The 18,135-nt window shown below is 54.4% G+C and overlaps 1 protein-coding gene across 1 annotated transcript; it reads right to left on the reverse strand.

Moving 5' to 3' along the window:
• Positions 1-938: 938 nt before the first annotated feature.
• On the reverse strand, positions 939-18,028 carry HDGF (heparin binding growth factor). Its single transcript, XM_081173848.1, has 6 exons — positions 17,876-18,028; positions 4,403-4,479; positions 3,478-3,616; positions 3,053-3,235; positions 1,423-1,706; positions 939-1,309 (listed from the first exon to the last, which is right to left on the reverse strand). Exons 1-6 carry the CDS (start codon positions 17,960-17,962, stop codon positions 1,303-1,305), a joined length of 777 nt encoding a protein of 258 aa, XP_081029974.1. The 5' UTR covers positions 17,963-18,028; the 3' UTR covers positions 939-1,302.
• Between the last annotated feature and the right edge of the window lie 107 nt (positions 18,029-18,135).

The raw sequence follows: 18,135 nt of genomic DNA on the forward strand, positions 1-18,135 counted from the left end.
CCTCCTGTGGCTTCCAGCAACTGGCATTCAGAAGCACGGCTGCCCCTGAGTGTGGAGAGAAGAGCCCAGCCATCTTTGCTAGTAGCCATCGATATCCCTCTCCTCCTCCATGAATTTGCCAATCCCCTTTTAAAACTATTCAGACTGGCAGCTATCGGAGCCTTCGGTGGGAAGGAGGTCCAAAGTTTGAACTAGGCAGGACTTTCACCTGTCCTGTCTCCCAACATCCATCTTTTCTCTGTGCCATGGGCAATTTTATAAACTTCTATCATGTCGCCCCTTTTCTAAACCAGGCATGTCCAAAGTCCATTTCGGGGGCCTAATCCGCCCCCTGTGGCAGTTTATTTCCTGGGGTAAAATCCTTTAAAAAACCAACAACTATGGTTGGCCCTTTGTTAGCCCCTCACAGCCCTTCACTTCATCAAATCTGGCCCTCTTTGAAAAAAGTTTGGACACCACTGTAACTAAGTCCCGAAGGGTGCAACCTTTCCTCCTGGAAGTCCCTCCCCCCCTTGATCCTTTGGGGGCCCTTGGCTGAATCTTCCCCACCTTCCTTCCCCTTGCGGGGGGGGGGGGGGGCAAAGCACCACCAAACGAGTTATTTGAAAGGAAAAAAGGCCAGCCAGAAATTGCTGCACTTGCCCAGAGTCTCCCAGGAGCCCCTTTGGGCCAGTGGGGGTGTGTGTGCTCTGGTGGACGTTGGCAAGCCATCCCCGCGTGTCCCCTGCCCAGCAGACGTCAGCCACCTGCGTTGAGGCAACCTGGGGAGGGGGATGCAGATGGTGGCATCGGAGGCTCATTCCATGGGGTTGAGGGTGAGGCCTTGCACACCCAAATGCCCTTTATTCCACCCTCTCCCCCGTTTTGAGAAGGCGCAAAGGACCAGCCCCCCTCCCAATTTCACCCCACAGCACCTGGAAACAAATCCAAAACCAGGGTTGTTTTTTTAAAAAGGCATTCAACTGCTTTTATTTCAAAGTGGCTGACCAGCGTTTCCCAACCCCCTAGAAAGGACTAACTCAAAGCGCAGGACCCGCAAAATGGCGAGGCCAGGAGAGAAGAGAGAGAGAGAGAGAGAGAGAGAGAGAGAGAGAGAGAGAGAGAGATGGAGGGGGGGCAGAGGGAGGCGGCTGGGCAGAGCCATTTCCTTCCGCTTCCTTCCGCAGAAATGTGGCTCCTGACCCCCTCCCCACGAGGGGCACAGGCAGCGGGTCGGAGTCTGGTTCTGAGCACCCAGGGAAACCGCCAGCAGGCCGGGATCGGGTCCGGAGAAGGAGGAGAAGAGCAGGTCGGGTCGGCCGGCTACAGGCTGCGAGAGAGCAGAGGGGGAGCATTGCAGTGGGCTGGGCTGGATGACCCCTGGGGGTCCCTCCCCCCTCCAGGACCCTTCCTTCTCCTGACCCCGGGTCAGGGAGCCCTCACCTCTCCTTGTGGTCTCTGCTGGCCTCCTCCTCCTCCTCCTCGTCCTCTTCCTCCTCGTCCTCTTCCTCCTCGTCCTCCTCCTCCTTCCCCTCGCCTCCGGCCGGCGCGTCAGCGGCTCGGCTGCTGTTCTCCTCCTTCTCCCCGCCATCGGGGAGGAGGCTGCTGGGCTGCGGCTTCTTGGCCTTCTCGCTCTCCTTGGGGGCGTCTCCCTCACAGCCCTTGGGCTTCTCCCCCCCAGCGCCCTCCTGGTCCTCGCTCTCCTTGGCGCGCTTGGGGGAGGAGTCCTGCAAGGCCGACAGAGGGGGTCAGGGAGGTCCAGCCCGTCTCCCCCCAGCACTTCTGTGCGCTGGGGTTGGGCTAGATGGCCTGGGGGGGTCCCTTCCGACACCATGGCTTCATGGCTCATTGGAGGTTCTTCAGCAGAAGTTGGAGGGCCATTTTTCGGGGATCCTCGAGTTGCGACTCCTGCCTTGCAGGGGGTTAGTTCAGCCTTGGGGATCCCCTTCCAACTAGGAACCCTTATTAATATTTGGGGGGGGGGGCAAAAGCTGGGCACAATAAAATAAAATAAAATGCAGGAGATGACAAAGCAGCAGCACAGAACAACGTGACGAGAAACCCAGCCTTGAGTGTCATCGGCCTGTGGACCTCCCTGCCACTTGAGACGCAGCAGTCGCCTTCTGTGCCAACTTCTCAACGCCTGCCAAAAATGTTTCTATTCCTATGCAGGCAATTAAAAGAGTGCAAACCCCACAACTTTTTGTCAATCCTGGCTTTTAACCTTTTTTACTCTGAAATTGCTGTTAATATTTTAAATGCTTTCACAAAAATATTTTTAACGCTGTTTTAACGCTTTGGTACGTCTTGTGATTTAGCGGCATAGCAGAACTTTTATAAAGAGATGTGGGGATGTGGGGACCTCAGGGGCCCCCCAGACACAGCACCCAGGATCCGTCCCTGGGAAAAGTCTGCAGATGGGGGCAGACGTGCCTCGCATGAGTAAGACCCCCGGCTCACCACCCCACACCAGAGGCATCTCCAGACAGGGCCGGGAGTGAGTCTTGGGCCTGGAGCCCCAAAGAGCCCCTGTTGCTGCTGCCAGTCAGAGCAGGAAACACTGACCTGGATCAACGCTTGGCCTGAGCTGGGATGAAAGCAGCTTCCGGCACCAGCTCACGTGTGGGAGCACAGGAGGAGCAGATCCCCAAGAGATCTGCAAGGGGCCTCCAGCCCAGAGGGGGGCCTCTCCTCACCGGAATGAGCCTCCTGCTTTTGGTGCTCAAATGGCCGCGGGGGGCCAGGAAGTTCACTGGGTGTGACCTTGAGGGCCAGTCGCTGGCTCTTGGCCTAACCTACCTTTCAGGGCTGTTGTGGGGATGAGATGGGGAGGGGGGAGAACCATGTACCCCACTTTTAGCTCCTTGGAGGAGAGAAGGCAGGACGGGAACACGATTGATCGATCAAAGAACCCCTCTAGTATCCCGGGAGAAGGAGAAAGGGAGCCCCACGGGAGGAGCCGCCACAGACCCCTTTCCTGCCCTCACTTTTAACCCTTTGCACCCCAGCCGGCCGCTGCGAGAGGGCTGGGTGTGGGGTGGGCCACGCGTGGTAGTCCCCCCCCCCCGCCTACCTCCAGGAGGGGCCCCTCCGCTTTCCTCTTGCTCCCGGCCTTCTCGTTCTTCTCCTTGGACTGCTCGTCAATCACCAGGTTCCCCTCCTCGTCGCTGCTCCCTTCGGGGGTCTCCTTCTTCTGCCCTGCTTCCGGCTCCCGCTCGGCCCCCGCGTCCTCCGTGGGGCCCTTCTTCTGGGTTGGCTGCGGAGGAAGCGGCAAAAGCACACACTCAGCCTCGGTTTCCCCACTGGGACTGGAGCCACGGAACGAGGCCTCCCATCTCTGGGGCCCCGGAGGCCGGGAAGCCAGCCCCACAGAAGGAGCAGCAGCCCTGGCTGGCCCCACACTTAAGGCGCACGGGAATCCCGGGAACTGTAGCGTGTCTGGGCCCCTGGGAATTGCGGCTCTCTTGGGCGGAGGAGGTGATCCTCCCCAGTGCGCACCTGGTACCCGGATGCCTTGACGGTGGGGTTGTTCTCTATCTCCCAGAGGCCTTCGCTGAAGCCTTTCCGCTTGTTGGCCTTCCCAAATTTCCCCTTGCACTCTTCATACGGGAAGAGGTCTTTCGGTCCCAGAAACGCCCTGGGTGGAGAGAGAGGAGCCATGAGTCACACACACAAACAAGGGCCGTGGGCTGGCCCAGACCGGCCCCTGAAAGCCCCGCTGGAGAAGCCTATACGCGTGGTAGGCCTCGCTTGAAGTTATTTAATTTATGTGTTTCTTTGGCGCATCTGTATGGCCTGCTTCTCAGCCAAAAAAATACTCCCAGAGCGGAACAAGGCAGTCCCTGCCTGCACAGGCTTACAGTAAAAGAAAAGGACATGACACACAAGGGAAATGGGATAGGGAGGGAGGAGGAACACTCAAAACACAGGGATTTTTAAACAGTTGTTTCTATGATGAGAAGGTTAGGTCTGTTCAGACTGGAAAAGAGGAGAACAAGAAGCAACATGATGGCCAGCTAATATCTGAAGGGCCACCCCATGAAGCCAGGCTGTTTTCTGCTGCTCCAGAGGGGAGAACTTGAACCCATGGCCCCTTGGAGTCCCTTCCACCTCTACAATTCTGAGAGGCTTTCAACATTTTGTCTCACAGTCCTGGCCAGGGGGTGGTGGAATGCCTTAAAAAAAATAAACTTAAAAAACTTAATTATAATTATCCAGTATTAGCACGCTGGCTCAATATTCAGAATTTCCCAGTGGCAATCGTACGCAGCCATTCTCCCCTGACACCCCCATGCTGGACCCCAGCCCCAAATCACACAGGAAGCAGCAGCTCCAAAGTCTGAGATCCACAGACGCAGCTCTGTTCAGGTGCAGAAGCGAATCCCCCTCACAAAGGAGAAACTGGCCGCTTCCTTCTACTCACGTTTCATGGGTCCCGAAGAAAAAGACCTGGTACTTGTTGGAAGCTGATTTCACAGCGGACTCTGGCATCTCATCGATCTGGGCAGAGAGGAAAAGGAATAAGAAGTTTTTTGGAGTCACAGAATCATGGAATCGGAGGTCAGGAGGGCTGCCTTGAAAACAAGGCTTCCCCTTTATATGTAACAAAACCACACCAAAAGGTTCTGCAGGTTCTAGTCTGCACTGAAGTCTCAAAGTACCTCCTAATTTTCTCCACAATAGCTCCGCAATGGTGCTAAGCGCCCAGCGTCAGATTTTGGGACTAAGGTTGCAATGACTATTTGAGCTGCTGAGATCACAGACAAGGCCAATGCTTTTGGCCATATACCTCTGCTGGTATCATCAAAAAGATGGAGGCGCATTAAGTCCAGACTCTAGACCTCGCAGGTGAAGGTGGAGGGGAGTCAGAGCCCAACTGTATCGGGGGGGGGGGAGATTTGGAGAGGACAGCTGCCTGGTGTACAGAAGGTGGGATGATCTCCCAACTGGGAGGCAGCTCTAAACGGGGGCAAAGCCACAGAGGAGAGAGGCTAGAGACCCCAGCGGAGCCTCTGGGCTCAGGGGTAGTCTATCGCAGAGGAGCACTGGAAAGAGAAAGGAAAGCGGCAAGCAGGTGGGGAGGGACACTGCACCCCGCATGAGGGCTCTGAGTTAAGCTGACTGGCCACGGGGGGCACCAGGACATTCTCCACCCCCCAGGTCTGATCCGGGGCGGAGGGGGGGAATAAATATATTTTTGGGATTTTAAAAAACAAGTTATGTGAATTTGTTGCTCAGTGTGATCCTTTTGCATTTTTTAATGTCTTCCAACTTGCTGTTATTTTTTATCAGCTATAGTTTATCAATGATTTGTTCCAACTCTTCTTCTCTATTATTAATCACTGATCTTTTTGAGTTACTCTTATTGTGTATTGCTATGTTTCAAATGGATTATTGGACATTATTTGATACGAGTTCAAAGAACCACAGAATTGTAGAGCTGGAAGGGAGCCCACAGTCATCTGGTCTAACCCCTGCAAGGCCGGAATCTCAACTGTTTATTTTAGGTTGCTTAAAGTCATATTTTTATATTATGACTTTTGACATAGGATTGGATCATTATATGTAACTTTTATTGCATATGCTGTTGTTTCTTCGGATTGCAAACCGCCTCAGGTGTGGCAATAGAGGAAGATGGTGGACAAATGAACATTGAATGTTGAAACGAAAAGCCCAGCAGGTGGGTTCTGTTTAAAAGGCCCCGTCTTACAGGTTGCTTTGGGGAGGGGGGCCGGTGGGGAGGGCCAGCCTCCTGGGTGCTAGGGAACACACATTGGGGGGGGCACTGATCTGGCAGGCAGCCACTCTTATTTCGGCACAGGGCCAGGATTGCAAGGGCTCCCTGCCCCCTTCTGACCAATGGTAAGCTCCTGTCTAGACTGCAGCGCCAATTTAGCTCAGCAGATTCTGCAGCTGGGGGGGGGGGGACAGGGAGGAACAATGGCCAGGCAGCCACCGGCCCCTGCAGATGGGAGGAGAGGAGGAGCCCTTCCAAATTCCTGCTGGATTTTCTTCTCTGCCTAACAAAGGCCACCCACCTCCCTCCCTCCCATGGGACTTTGGCACTGCAAAGCCACCTGCCGGCCCCAGGCCGCTCTGATCTCCACAGCTGGCCCCCAGGGGCTCCTTTTGCCACCTCAAACCAAAACCCCAAAGCCCTGGCTCCCATCACCCCCAGCTGGCTTGGCCAACAGCCAGGGACTTCTGCAAGCACAGCAGCTGCCCTGCAGGCTCCCACCCTAAACACAAAGCAATATTCTAGTCCTCATTATCCCAAGTGAATGACTGGCTTCTGCACAGGAGAAGAGGATGATGGACTTGGCGGGCCACTGGTCTGATCCAGAAGATTCTTATGTTCTTCGGGAACCTCCAGGTCCAGAGGCTATCCTGGCTCCTTGGGCCCCGAGGATGGTCCTTCCCCCCGGCTACTCCCCTGGCTGCCTGAGGCCTCACAAGGGCATTTGGCAAGAAGGGGAGGCAGGAGTCTGCTTCTTACAAGGGGGGGGGGGAGGTCATGAGGCTTAAAAGCATACCTTAACTCAAGCAGGGGTGAATGGGCAGCTCCCCAAAGGCCAGCAAAGCACTTTGTGCAGGATCTGTGGCCTCTGTCTGCCCCCTCCAGGCACCTGCCCTGGATGCCTCAGCTGCCATCCCTGCATTGCAGGGGGTTGGACTAGATGACCCTTTGGGGTCCCTCCCAACTCGACAGTTACTTTATGATTCTGTCCAGGAGCTGTTTGCTGGCAGCCTGGCTTGAGAAATGCCCTCCCCTCCATGTGGGCCCCTCCCTGGCCCAGACAATCTGGTGATTGCTAAAAAGAAAGAAGGTTGGAGAGAGACAAAAGGCTTAATCCTGCTCCCAGGTCCCCTGAGCCGTTTCTGAGCTGCAGGAAGAGGCAGGTGCTGCTTCTCCGGGGGGGGGGGAGGTGTGGAGGGAAACCCAACACCCCCAACCGCAAAGGGGAACATAGGAGGCTCAGAGGGAAGGAGGCAGGTGGGCTGGAGAGGAGGAAGAGGAAGAGGCTCGGGGCCTCCAAAGGGCAGGCTGCAGCCCCCACTCTCAGAACCCATCTCTCCCACTGGCCAAATGCCCCACAGAACCGAGGGGTCTTGACAGACTGCCTCTGGGCCTGGAGGCTCCATCAGAAGAGGCCAATGTCTCCTGCCAGAGGCAGCAGTGAGGGCTGCCAAACTGGATGGCTTGAAAAGAGGACGGGAAGAATTCACAGGCTCTGGCAGGGAGGGGGCGCTTTCCTTGGGAGCCTCTGGTGAGGCCCCCTTCAGCCTGATCCAGCAGCCAGGCTCCCCTTCTGCTCCTATGGAGCTTCCAAATCCAGAGGCAGTCTATCTGGAGGGGGGCTTGGCCATTGGGAGAAGAGGAGGCTGGAGCAGAGGGGCCTCTGGCCTGATCCGGCAGCCTCTCCCTCTGCCAGCCGCCCTCCTGACTCACGCCCTCCTGACTCACAGCGGAGGGAGGAGGAGGAGGAGTGGCTTCCGCCCCCCCCCCTGCTGAGTCACCGCCAGGAGGCCCCTTCCTGCTTCGCAGCCTCGCTTGGGTTTCCTCAGAGGGAGGGAGGGGGCCACACGCACCATGGGGGGGGACCCCAGAGAGCGCCCTTTGTCCCACCTGGGGATCTGGCCAAGGGGGCCTGTCCCATTCACCCTCCAGCCATTATCAGTGGGGTGGGAGGAGAGGGAGAGGAGCAACAGCCGCCCCTACGGAGGGTCAACAATGCCTCCCTCTGCCGCAGAGCAGCTGCTTGGCAGGCAGAAGGTTGCAGGTTCCCTCTCCGCAGGCAGCAGCTCCTGGTAGGGCTGGGAATGCCCCCACTAACCCAAATCCCTCTAGTGAGCAGCTGCTGCCGGCCAGTGCCAACAATACTGAGAGAGACAGACCCGGAGACAGCTCCCGATGTTTGGAACCGTGAGGATTGGGACCTTAACTGTGTTTCCAGAGGGAAGGCCACAGATCAGTGGGGGAGCAGACGGTCTGGCCTGGGAAGGGTCCCGGGTTCAACTCCCAATGGAGATGGGGAAAGGCACAGCTGAGCAAAGGGGCTCCTGGGGCCTCAAGAGCAGCCGTGGAGGGCTGAAGGAGACCCCCAGCCCCAGCCCCTGCCCAGGCGCTCTGGGAAGCCTCACCCACCCAGAGAGCAAAGAGGCAGGTGCAAAGGTTGGCTGGAATCTGCAACTGGGTGCAAAGACGGACCTCGCCCAGGCAGGAGGCCTTTCCGAGAAGAGCCCGCTGGAGCCCCCCAAGGGGCCCGTCTACCCAGCCTCCTGAATCCAGATAGACTGTCTCTGGACCTGCAGGCTCCATATAGACCTGGAAGAACCTGGCTGCTGGATCTGGCCAAGGGGGGCCCGTCTAGCCCAGCCTCCGGTTCTCACATCAACTCAATATAATCTAAAAACCTAGGGATTGTGATAGACTGCCTCTGGACCCGGAGGTTTCATAAGAACACAGGAAGAGCCTGGCAAGCAGGATCTGAGCACAACAGCCTAGCCTTCCATAGCCCTCTCCTCCTCCGGGAATTTGTCCAATCCTCTTATGAAACCACCCACGTTGGTGGCCACCCCTGGCTCCGGTGGGAGGGAGTTCCAAAGTTTAACTCTCTGTGTGAAGGCCTTTCTCTTTGGCCTGACAGGGGAGGGAGGGGAGCCTAGCCAGAGGGCAGAGGGCCAGAGCAGAGCAGAGCAGAGCAGAGCAGGCCTCTGCCCTCTGCCCCCCCTGGCACTGGCCCCACATCAACACACGCATGCAAGCACGCACAGGCAGGCACCTCCGCCAGGAGGCTGGGCCAGGTGCACACTCAGCCCGGCAGCAGCAGCAGCAGGAAGGAGGCCCACAAGTCCAGCTCCGCCCCCAGGCCTGGCTTTGCCCTGCCAGCCCCATGCCTCTCCACCTGTGGGGCAACCAGACAGGGGCAGATGGGGGGGTGTCCCCTTTTGGGAGCCTGATCAGCATTATCTGGAAAGGGATGGGGTGGGGAGGGCACCCTAAGGAGCACTGGTGGGTGGCGGGCGATGGAGGAGACCATCTGGGCCAACAGGAAAGGCCGGCTAGAAAACAGGTTTCCCTGGCTGGGGGGGGGGGGGCAGAGCCTGATTGCGACAGGAAAGGCCAGCAGGCAGGGGCCTCCAAGATGCTCAGTGTGGGGGTGTGGAATGGGGGGGGGGCAAATTGGGGGCCAGAGAAGCCCCTTTCCCCACTCCTGGGTTGATCCCAAATGCAACCAGACTGGACCCTGGATCAACCCAAATCGTAGAGTTGGAAGGGACCTCCAGGGGTCATCTGGCCCAACCCCCTACAATAGGATGTGCAGAGATGAGGCCCCTGTCACTCCGCAAGCGCAGAGAGAGAGTGGCTTTCCTTTTGCTCCTTGCAGAAGGAGCAGGGTTCAAAAGCAGCCTGGAACAGAGGGGCGAGTTCCGCCTGCTGCTCCAGCTGGGAGCCGAGAGGCCCATCACCAGAACCCACCAGCCACCTTTCCAAGAGAGCCGCAAGAGGGGGAAACAAGCCCTATTTGTTTCCCACCATCTCACAGGAACCTAGGAAGAGCCCGTTTGCTGGATCAGGCCCAAGGGGGCCCATTTACTCCAGCATCCAGTTCTCAGTGGCCGACCAGATGCCTCTTTCAGAAACCCCCCAAGCAGACCTAAGTCCCGGGCCCCTCCCTTCCTGCCTCTTCCAGCCACTGGCATTCACAACATTGCTGCTTCCCGCTGTGGGGGCAGAGCACAGCCTTCCTGGCTAGGAGCCCTCCATGGCCCTCTCCCCCCTCCGGCATAACTTTGTCCCACTCTCTATTAAAGCCACCAGGGCTGGTGGCCACCTCCACCTCCAGTGGGAGGGAGTTCCACAGTTTAACTCTCACTGCAGCAGTCCTGCATCTTCCAACATTCAGCTTCAGTGAACTGCCCCTGCCCTCAAACAAACCCACCCAAGTCTGTAATTTATTTTAATAACCAAGCTACTTACAAACTACCCTTTATCAACGGATATCAGAACAGAGAGCAATAAGTATTACCAGAAGTGACCCTATAATAGGAAACAGGCCCAAAACATCATTAAAAGGGTAAATGGGTCCATTTACAATGCCTGGGCAATGAGAAATGGGTTTTGCCCTGATGCCCAAAGCCTTGCAAAGTGCCAGCCCCCTCCTTGCCCTGCACGGTTGAATCCTGCCCCTGATGTGGCACCAGCTCCTATCCTGCCCCCCCCCCCGTGCAGACCCACAGGTAGACCTCTTCCTTCCACTGAATAAATCATTTTTATTTCAACATGGCTGTTAAAATACCCAAAGAATGACCAAAGTCTGACCAAACTGCAGGAGACAGTGGAAGACAGAAGTGCCTGGCGTGCTCTGGTCCAGGGGGGTCACAAAGAGTCGGACACGACTAAACAACAACAACAACATTTCAACATGCTTTAACAATCGCTGCATTTATATCACCAGGTTGTTTAGTTACGTTCTGCTTCATTTCTTATTCAACTTGCTTGACTTTGACCACTTTGTTTATTCCCTTCTTAACCCAACTTTGGGTATTTTAACAGCCATAAAATAATAGCAGTAACATCCATTTTTCTTTCCTCTCAATCTCTCCAGGTCTTCTGTATTTTCTGCTTTGGACTGTAAGCCATTTGAGGGCAGGAGCCTGCCCACTTTTGACTTTTGAAACTCTGCAAATTGTAAACTGAACAGCTCCAATATAGCTGCAATAAGGAATGCGATGTTAGCTCATCCGCCCATGGAGCTCAGCTCTATAAATTGCATCCTTTTGCTAAGAACCCCTCCAAACAGGTTGATTCGCTCAGCATCGAAACAATGAACACTTCGGAGCTGCCTAAATGGAGACGGTTAAATCGGGTCTGCTGGGTCAAGCTTCTGTGCTCATTTAAAACTTCTGATGGGTTTTTAAATAGACTGCAATTGTTTGGGCTGGTAATGTAAGATGGCCAAGTGTTAGAACTGAACAAAATGCATCAAGCACACAGAAAATAGAAGACAAAATTGCATCAGGAGGAAGCACACGCCAAGTGGGGGCCAGGGAGACCCACCAGGCCCTGTGGGTCCTGCTCTGCTGGCCTCCATGGGGTGGGGCCCAGAGGACCCTTGGATGGGCTGGAACAGGAGCACCTCTTGCAGAGCCAGCAGAGACCATCTGTGCGTGGAGGACAGAGCCCCCCTCCCCCCAAACCGCAAGGCTTTCCTGGCTCCCTCTTGGGAGAGGCCTCCTCCTCCCCCCCTTCTCCCCCAACCGCCACAGCAAGGAAGGAAGAAAAGAGGCGGCAGCAGAAGAGAGCCAGGCGGCTTCTGTTTTGTTTTGCAAGAGCGGCAGTGACAAAAGGCAGCCATTCCCAGGCCCCGTGGCAGCAGGGTTTCCAGCAAACACGGCTGCCGGGGGCAGGCAGAGGCAAAAATGGCTGCACACCAAGGGAGGAGGAGGAAGTTTTTGCTAGGTGCCCATAACTCCCTTGCTTCCAAAGAGAGGCCTGAGCAGGCCTCCGCTTTGCGGCTGGGAAGTCTTCCAAAGGCGCCCACACAGGACCACTCGATTCCTGCCATGGCAACCTAGAAATCCATTTCCCCGTCGACCGCTCTGGGGGCGCCTGGCCCCTCGCAGCAAATCAAGCCACGACCCTGAGAAGGTTCCCTGGCAAATTAACAGGCCTGGCAGACGCCGCCCTAGGGCACCCCACACTTGGGGCGGCTCCCAGCTCCCTTTGGACGTTTGCACCTGCAGGGGCAGCAGAGGGAGCTGGGTGTCTGATGTGGGGAAACCCAGGCCCCATGGAATGAAAGATGGGGGAAAGCGCCACCCCAGGATTGGGGGCGGACTCAGGACCCTCATGGACAGCTGCAGCAGCCCCATGGAATGGTACATTAAAAAACCACAAACCAGGCTTTTCTGAAGTTTAATCCGGATTATTTTAGAAGTGGAGCTACATTAGCACAATCCTATTATGCATGTCTACTTAAAAGAAGAAGTCTCTTTTAATTCAGTGGGGCTTACCCCCAGGTGAGTGGCTTTGGGTGTGGGACTGCAGCCTCCATGCTCCTTAACAACCTGGCTTGAAATACCTGAATGCAAAAGAAACGCATTTAGGTCATAGCTCATTCCACCTCTCTTGTGCTCCCTGACTAGCTCATTTATTGTTTATCTTTATGTAATGTTTAATCGGTATAACATATAAAAGGAACAGGAGCTTGTCAGTGTAGCCAGAATCCGTGGCCGCCTTACAAGCACCATGCAGGCCCCGTTTCCTCTGTAAGAGAGTGAATCAGGAGCCAAGATTGAGGTCTAGCATCATCAATATGACACAAGAGGCCGTCTATTATTCTACCATTCGTTTATATCGGCTTATGCCAAACGAACAGCCTGGTCATCTACTTTCCTTATCGTGGAGAAACACTCCTCTGCCCTTACTTCTGGAAAGTTCTTTGCACTTTGCCTTCCAGGAAGTGATCTTGCTTAAAATCATAGAATGGAAGAGTCAGAAGGGGCCACTGAGGGTCATCTAGTCCAACCCCCTGCAGTTTCCCATCCAATGTGTCCTCAGTGTCCTTATACGCAACGGCTCCCCTAAGCAGATACAAGTCCTGTGATCATATGGGGCTGGACTAGATGACCCTTGGGTCCCTTCCAACCCTATGAGTCTATTAAATTTTGCAGTGCAAAACCTTTGTGGGCTCTGATGCTGGAGAGGTTCTAGATTATGCTCCTGGGCAGCATTCAAGGTTCACTTGGGTTGGAAGCAAGATACCCAGCTGATGTGCATGCTTCCACTCCAGAACATATATATTAGAGTGGAAAACTGGAAAGTTTATCTGATCCAGAGATTTAAAAGTGATGCCTTTGGGGATGGAGAATCGCTGAATTAAAATCGCAAACAGCCCTGATGTAAAACATCCCACCCTGATTACTGGAATTAAAATACCTGTGAAAATGAAAATATGTTCCTGGGGGAAAACTCAGCGCTGGGGCATATGCCCTGCAGCTGCGACTCCTGGCATCACCAGGAAGGGCTGGGGAAGCCTGCCAGTCAGAGACCCCGAAGAACACCTGCCAGTCAGTCAGGTGAATGGCCCGAGTCAGTATAAGGCAGCTTCTCAGGCTCCCCCCTAAATTGGCCCTTTATCCGACACCCCCCCAGATGCTGCTGCACTCCAACTCCCGTGGGACCCAGTCAGGATTGGCCCCAATGCTGAGGGACTGGGAGAGTTGGAGCCCGTCGTGCAACATCTAGAGAGCTCCAGGCCAGCCAGCCCCATCATAAAGCTTTAGGTTAGAAAGGACTCTTCCACTCCCTGTACAGGAAGCTGCCTTATACAGGCTGCTGGTCCAACTAACCCAGTACTGCTTACACTGACTGGCAGCAGCTCACCAGGGCTTCCAGCACGGATCTCTGCCAGTCCTCCCTGGACTTCTTGGCATGCAAAGCAGGTGCTCCAAGCATCAAGCTGCGACCACATCCATGTTAGAAACTCAGATATATAAGCGAGGAGCCAAATGGCTCCTTAAACCAGGTTTACAGACGCCAAAACGGAATGTCTAGTTGCCATTTTGGGGCCAGACAGCTGGAAAGTCGTATTTGTCAGAACAACTTTTTGGTTTCTGAAATATGTTCCGATTGTGCAGATAAAATATAACAGACAGAATTCTACATGATGTGTTGTTAGTGTGTGAAAACAGGCAAGGCCCAAGGATCCCCAGATGGTGGGAGCGCCAGGCGCCATCCTGGCACCCGGGCATCTTCACTTGGTCACAAGGGGCAAAATGTGCCTGGCGAATTGTGAATGCTGAGCTGCATCCCTTCTGCAAGAGGAAGATTCTAGTCCTCATGGTTTCCCACAAAAGTCTGGTTTAAAGAGGAACAGAGTCAGGCCATTGGGGCATCTAGTTCAGTACTGTCCACACCAGGGACAGGGCTCCCATCATCCCTGACGACGGGGCGTGTGGCACTGGCTGATAGTGGCTCCCTGTGGGGTTTGGGCCAGGACGTAATGTAATTAACAACAAACAGCAGACAAGTTTCGGAAACGTGCTGTGCTGGTTTGTGTGAACAAGGAGGGGGGGTGTGGCAAGATTTTGGCAACGCTGCTGGAGCTGGAATATTGAATTGATTAAAGGAAGGCACCCCCTATAGCCTCTTGGAAGAAGGAGGGGGGTCCTAGATTGACAGGCAAAAAACACTAAGTTTATGGGCTGTATCCAACTTCAGCCACACAAATATTTACGCAAATATATGCAGGTTTCACTGCTCATCATGTCAATGGTCATTCGAGGGCCATGGAGCCATTTTCTAGGCAGGTTTACTCAGAAGTAAGTACAAAAGTGTTTCTCTCGCAGCAACAGACCCATAGAATTGTGACGTTGGAAGAGACATAACAGGGTTAGAAACATGGGTATGTAAGCTAGGCGACAAATGGCAACTTGAATCCAGGTTGCGGTTGCTGCAATGGAATATCTATTTGCCAGGGGGTTGGACTAAATGACCTTCAGGGTCCCTTCCAATGCTACAATTCTATGAGCTCAGCTACATTGCTTGATTGTAGCTTCCTCTTACAAAATTCACTTGTCCCAGTGTGCAAGAAGGAGGAACGCACACGGTGGAAATGGAAATTACTATGGAGTAAGTCTCTACATGGAGTAATTCTCTACATGGGCACAATTGGATCCACACCAGTAGCAAAATGCGCCTGGTTAATTTTGAGCACTGCCTGAGGATCGTCTCGTCCACCCCCCTGTGCAATCCAGGAATATGCAGATATCCCATACGGGGTTGAAACCTGAAACCTTGGCATTATCAGCACCACGCTCTAATCAAATGAGCTACTACTGAATTTCCCTTTTTTCATTTTGAGAAAAACCCCAAGTTTCTAGCCCTCATGGTTACAGGAATAAACAAAAATAATTAAATAACTGAAGACACAACAAGTAAAAACAAGAAGACACACATGTACTTATACAGAGCTTTTTAAAAGGGCTTAACAGGCTAAAACCAAACATTATGTCAGCGATCCTCTTAACATCCCTGTAAGGTAGGCTGGTATAACTCTGCGCTATTACAGATGGAGGAAACTGAGAGGTTTAGCTTTTGGCTAATACTCTTGACCAGCGTTGGAAACTCCTGTTGTTGTAGGTGCCTTCTGCGACAGGGAACTTCACTAATGTGCAGTCCTGCGCCTAAGATTTCAGATTAAAACTGCCATGGCTGGAACGAAAGGAGGGCCTTTTGCTGCCTCCCCCTTCCAACCACTCTCTGAGGATTGGAGAAGGGACCCTCATAAGAATATTAGGGGAGGTGGGCAGGGGAAGCATGGCTTAGTTTTTTGCAGTCTTCAGATGAGGACTAGGCCATGTGAAAAATGAACATAAGATTTTAGGTGCAGTTCCTTCATTTGCAGCTTTGTATTCATATTATAAAAAAAGCATGGCTAGACATTCCATTGTTGCAGCCATAACCTAGGTTTAAGGTGCCATTTAGCTCCTAGATTTCATATCTCAGTTTCTAACGCTGCTCTTGACCCAACAAACACTACACTCACCCCCCTTGCGTAGGTATCCTCATTCAAAATGGGGTGACACCCCACCCAAATCCAGCTGCCCTAAGCAAAGGTAGTAAAGGGGTCTTTAGAGGCCAATGTGGCAGCTCAGACCCCTTTCCGAAAATCACGCAGGGGAACTCTGCGGTGGCGCAGGAGGTCTGCATGAGGAAAGTGACACCCCCAGCAACACAACATCCAACAAGGAACAAGAGTATTTCTTTTAAAAAGCAACTAACAACTATTATTATTATTATTATTATTAGAAATAATCATCATAAAACACCATGGGAAGGTGGTGCATTCTCCTTCCTTGGAGGTTTTATGCAGAGGTGCTGCCAGGAATTATTTAGTTGTGATTGGGGTGGGTTCAATGACCCCTAGGTTTTCCAGCTCTACCACTCTATGATCCAACTCCACAAAAAAGGGGGCGCGGGGTTGAAACAAAGAGCAAGGCCAGCAAAGAAAGTCATTCAAAGAAAGTCAACTGAAACAAAATGCTCCATGACCTGTTTTTGAGAAGTCTGCAGAGAAGCGGCCCGGTGGATCTCTCTCTCTCGAGGGAGATTTCCATAGCCTTGGGGCCATGCCAGAGAAGGCCCTGCAGCTCTGAGTAGAAGCTAGCTCCGCACCAATATACGATGAAATTTTGAAACAGGGAGATCTGGTGTAAATGGGGGGGGGGGATTAGTTGTTTTGGCTGCTGGTGGGAGGAAGCCTCTGACCTCAGAAACCGCATTCCTGGGACAGACACATCAGTGCCACCTCTTGCATGCTAGCCTTCTTCATTCACAGCCCAGGGTGGCTAAGAACACCCATAAAAAGAAAAGAAACACCACACCATGTAGTAAACTTAAAGGTAAAGGGACCCCTGACTGTTAGGTCCAGTCGCGGACGACTCTGGGGTTGCGACGCTCATCTCGCTCTATAGGCCAAGGGAGCTGGTGTTGGTCCACAGGCAGTTTTTCCGGCGAACCAGAGCAGCACGCGGAAATGCCGTTTACCTTCCTGCCGGAGCGATACCTATTTATCTACTTGCACTTTGACGTGCTTTTGAACTGTTAGGTTGGAAAGAGCAGGGACCAAGCAACGGGAGCTCACCCCATCGTGGGGATTCGAACCGCCGACCTTCTGGTCGGCAAGCCCTAGGCTCAGTGGTTTAAACCACAGCGCCACCCGTGTAGTAAACTTAGCCTATGACGAATCAGTGGGATTCAACAGAAAGGGCTGGAATCATAGCACAGTCTGGTTGGAAGGGACCCCAAGGGTCAGGTAGTTCAACCCCTTGCAATGGAGGAATCTCGGCTCAAGCATCCCTGACAGATGGCTGTCCAAGCTCTGCTCAGAAACCTCCAAGGAAGAAGATCTCACCACCTCCAGAGGGGATCCGTCAAACTGTATCCAGTGTTAGTCCTACTCAAGAGTTCAATTCACTGAAATGAATGATTGTGACTTAACTTGGGGATGTTATTTTCAGAGGGTTTGGACTTAGTTGGGTACTGCCCACCCAACAGCGTTCTGAGTCAGGACTAGCCAGCATGGTGCCCTCCAGACAATGCTGGACTCCAATTCCTATCAGTCCTTGCCTGCCACCATGGAAAATGGTGAGAGGTGATGGGAGTTGTAGTCCAACAACACCTGGAGGGCAGTAGAACCCCTTCCTCCTTTTAGGTCAGTGTTTCCCATACTTGGGTCTCCAGGTCCTTTTGGACTACAACTCCCATCATCCCTAGCTAGCAGGACGAGTGGTCAGGGATGATGGGAATTGTCGTCCCAAAACACCTGGAGACCAAACTTTGGGGAACACAGTTTTAGGTTGACTGCACCGGGCAGCAGCCAGGATTGAGCAAGTGCTGCGGCCACTTGGGCTTCTAAGCAAAGAACTGGACGCTTTTCAATCCCAAAGAATTCAGCTCCTCAGTATTAGTATATTGCTATAATTGCAGGCAACTATTTCTACCGAATGAAAGACTACTAAAGAAAGGGCCTCCCGAAAGCGGGCGCAGGTGAGGCGGCCGGGCCGCGCGGGAGGAAGGAAGGCAGGCAGGGCGGCTGCCTGGAGCAGGCCTCACCTGCGCCTCGTGCTGCAACCTGCCGCCTGGGCTGGGCTCCCGGCCCCGCCTTGGGACCTCCCGGCCCCGCGGCTCCCCAGCGCAGCCCCCCTTCTTTCTCCCTCCCCGTGGAAACGTGTCCGCGCTCCGCCCGCCCCCAAGCCCGCGCGGCCCGGCCGAAGGGACCCGCTGCTTCTCCCGCCGCCCGGCCACGCGGCCTCTTTCCCGCCCGAGGCCCGAGCGACGGGGCGCCCCGGCCCCTCCCCGCCCGCCCTCCCGCCGGCGGCGCCTTACCCGGGCGGGCCAGTGCGGGTAGCCCTTCATCTTGGCGAAGACCAGGTCGCCGCACTTGTACTCGCGCTGCCGGTTGGAGCGGGACATGGCGCGGCGCGAGGGCCGGCGGGCGGCCTGCCTCCTCCGGGCTGCCTGGGGCTGCTGCTGCGGCTCCGGCTGCTCCTCCGGGCGGGCGCTGCTCTCGGGGCCGCCGCCGCCGCCGCCGCGCAACAGTTTGGCTGGCGGAGGCGCGCCTGGGCTCCCCGGGGGCGCTTGTTTGT

This window comes from Podarcis bocagei (genome assembly GCF_964188305.1).
Source record: "Podarcis bocagei genome assembly, chromosome: 16".
Lineage (NCBI taxonomy): Eukaryota > Metazoa > Chordata > Lepidosauria > Squamata > Lacertidae > Podarcis > Podarcis bocagei.